This window comes from Eubalaena glacialis, chromosome X, assembly GCF_028564815.1.
Source record: "Eubalaena glacialis isolate mEubGla1 chromosome X, mEubGla1.1.hap2.+ XY, whole genome shotgun sequence".
Classification (NCBI taxonomy): Eukaryota; Metazoa; Chordata; class Mammalia; order Artiodactyla; family Balaenidae; genus Eubalaena; species Eubalaena glacialis.
In genome coordinates this window covers 69,344,107-69,347,375 of record NC_083736.1, presented here as the reverse complement: position 1 = coordinate 69,347,375, position 3,269 = coordinate 69,344,107, and the positions used below count along the sequence as shown (strand labels likewise).

Here is a 3,269-nt window from a genome sequence, read left to right as displayed (position 1 = left end):
TTTTAATGTCCCCGTGCCATCAGGGTTTTTTTTTTTTGTTTGTTTGTTTGTTTTGCTTGCAAGATTCTTTATTTTGTAAACTATACATAAACAGTAAAAAAGAAAATGCATTTTACCTTAAATATTATATAAAGTTAACATCAAAGTTTTTTTCTTAGTGTATATAAATCAGATGGAAAGAATCCAACAACTTTATTTCAGTGGATTGTATACTGGGAAACCAGCTGACCCACTGTTTAAATGGTGACACCAGAGTGTAACACCCAACAGGTTTTTCCACTTTTATTATGGGCACAAAACTATAGGTCTGATATCCTTAAAAGTGATGGTGTACCAGAAGGGCTACATGATTAATTAACATGCTAACTTAAATACAACAATTAAAGTTATTTTTGTTGCAGTTAAATCTTAAATGCTACTCCACACAATAATGATAAACATGTCCACATGGTAACTATGTAACAGTAGAAAAAAGAAAGAAAGTATTCTATTTTCTTCATTCCAGCAGCAGTACCGGGACTGGTATTAATTTGTGATTAGGTGTGCCTATGTATGGCCTAATGTCCTATGTGGGGATGCATGCTGAAACCTTTCTATTTCTATTTTGCAAGGCACCATACAGTATGTTCTCTAAGTTTCGACACTAGTAACAAAAATGGCATAATTCTTAGATTAAATGCAAATATTTATCTAACATAGGAAATAAAACAAGAATGAAGATTTTTAAGTTTGATATTGGGGCAAATGACAAACTTTTTGTAAAAATACGGTTTAAAAAATCTTTCCCTGTGTCTTTCTACTTTAAGTTCTGCACCCTAAGTTGCTGGTCAGAAAGATAAAGAAACCTAGAAAGATAAAGAAATCATGCTGGTTAAGATTATCAAACAAATCAACATGAGACTGCTGTCCAAATTAAAATAAAAATCAGAAAGGACAACTATGTTTTTAACTTTCAAAATCCATGGTTTTTCCCTACTGGCCATTTTGTAAGATATCTGGTCACATCCAGAATAACTTCATAACTAAAAACATCACTAAAACTTCATAACTAAAAACATACAAACATGGTGGAGGTCTCCAGGATGGTGACTTTGTTTTTCTCACTTTGTGCTATTCCCTCACTCACCTCTAAATCACTCCAGCTCTGGGAAGAGTCTACTTGGAAACTGCAATTAAGGTCATGCATATTTTTATAAAATCCTTAGAATCCAGGTCACTAGTATGTTAGTGTAGATTCAACTTAGAATTTCTCCCAGAAAAATATCATATATGACCTCAAGCACTGGTTGTTTTGTTTGTGGCAGACTCACATAGATCAGTAGCTCTTCATAACTTTCTCTTGTCTGGCTAGACTCCATATGTGTTCTCCTTTTCATATAAAAACTCAAAGTAAATGATACTTCTCTAAACATAAAGTTCTATCACTTTAGTTGCAATATTTGAAATAATTATACAAAATATAAGTGAGTTTTAGAATCATTTTGTTTTGGGGCAAGAAGGTACTCCTCAGTAGGGGATCACTTGGTAAATAAAAGAAACGTAGAATTTGTTGCTCTCAGCTCTCATCCATCAGATGTATCCATCCTGGTCACCACCATCATCATCATCCCCTTCATCCTCATCATCATCTTCAATTTCATCTTCATCGTTCATAATGTCATCTTCATCGTCATCAGCAGCCCATTCACGGAAATCTCCACTTGCAAAATCTCCAGAGATCTCAAAATCAATAGCACAGTCTGCAGCACCGCGCTTCCTGGACCCCACGACTTCCCTTCCATATCGGTCCACACACCAGCACTGCCCAGTGCTGCCGTGGCACTGCGTTGGCTTGTAGTAACCATCTGCATCACACTGGGGGATGTACTGTCCGAGGAGCTTCTTCACCCCGAGCTGCTTCTGAACACTGCCGAGCTCCGTCTGGCAAGGTGGGTCTTGTTGCCTCTGGAAGCAGTAGCACCACTCGTTGTTGGAGATGGAGCTGTCCTTGTACGTGTCACAGGAGCTGAAGAAGGCCTCCGCGCACCGCTCGTTCTTGTCCAGGTAAATGCTCCCAAGCTCCGACTGGTCCAGGAGCAGGTCGTAGTTTGTATCAAGTCTGTTAAACATCAAGCCGAGTGAATCCTTGCAAATTGGCAAAATACTGGTATCAAATCTGCTTCTCTCCGGCCGCAGCGATGCTTTAGTCTTGTTCTGGCCCCCACTCTCACGCAGGGCCTTGAACCAGTCCCGCAGTCTGCTGGCCATCTCCCTGAGCTCCAGGTCACTGCAGGCTCTCTTCATATTCCTGCTTGAGCCCATGGTCGTATCTGAAGGACACGGGCAACGTCCTTCACACTTGACTGAGATCTGTTTTCCTAAGATGCATGCCTGGTATTCTAGTTTGCACTGAGAAGAGTAGGTATGTCCATCTGAACCACAGACCGGGCTGGTAGAGACCCCCGGGCACTGCTGGCAGGTGGGTGTCGGGGGACCCCTCCGCTGCTTATGCCCAACTCCTGCATCTTTCATACTGTGCATGAGCCTCCGCTGACCAACGCAGACTGCGGTCTGAGAACCTTGAATAATGCACACTTCGTGGCGACTACATTTCAGCCTTAAGCACGGGTCTTTAGTTGGGTCTAGAGTCCCATCAAAAGCCTTTCCTGGACTCCAAGTGCGGAAATAATCATCGTCTCGGAATCGGTTCCACTGTCCGGCCTCCCGGTCATACTGGGACATCGTGCTGAGCCATTGTTTGTCGTCCAGAAAATTGCCGCCGTCCGGCCGGCCTGCGGCCGCCGCCAAACCCTGCGCGCACCAGGCGGCCGCGCACACGCACAGCACGGTAGGCGCCCGGAGCATCCGCGGCCGCCCCTCGGCTCTGCGCGCCCCTCCGTCCTTCCCTCCCCCATCCACGCTCCCCTTCCCCCTGCCATCAGTTTTTAACTGATCTGCTCTAGTAATTCAGCCTCTTCACACTCTGTTCCTCATCTACAATAATGGAATAATAACAGTATTTACCCTGCCAAGCTGTTGAAATGAGCTAATTTCTAGAAAACGGTTAGCTAATTCCCTGACCCACTGTAAGTGAATGTTAGCTATTATTACTATATTGGATCATCTTCTCCATCTTCCAGGAGGTAATGGCCCATTCACTGCCAGTTGCACAACTGTTATCTCCTTTTATCCAGCCTGTCATCTTGCATACATGTTTTGAGCTTCCAAGTTCTAATTTCTGTTTGGATGTAGAAAGGAAGATATTATAGGTGAGATGGAATAGAATAAGA

General features: G+C 42.9%; 1 protein-coding gene across 4 annotated transcripts; it reads right to left on the bottom strand.

Annotated features, from left to right (window-relative positions):
• Positions 1-1,569: 1,569 nt before the first annotated feature.
• Positions 1,570-2,844, bottom strand: LOC133082253 (testican-3-like). 4 transcript variants are annotated; one of them, XM_061178776.1, is made up of 2 exons: positions 2,274-2,844; positions 1,570-2,156 (listed from the first exon to the last, which is right to left on the bottom strand). In XM_061178776.1, the coding sequence occupies exons 1-2, from the start codon at positions 2,842-2,844 to the stop codon at positions 1,570-1,572; spliced, it is 1,158 nt and encodes a 385-aa protein (XP_061034759.1). The 4 variants fall into 4 exon arrangements, with proteins under 4 accessions (XP_061034759.1, XP_061034760.1, XP_061034761.1 ...); XM_061178777.1 differs by having other exon boundaries at positions 1,570-2,388; positions 2,674-2,844; XM_061178778.1 differs by having other exon boundaries at positions 1,570-2,512; positions 2,674-2,732.
• Positions 2,845-3,269: the final 425 nt, after the last annotated feature.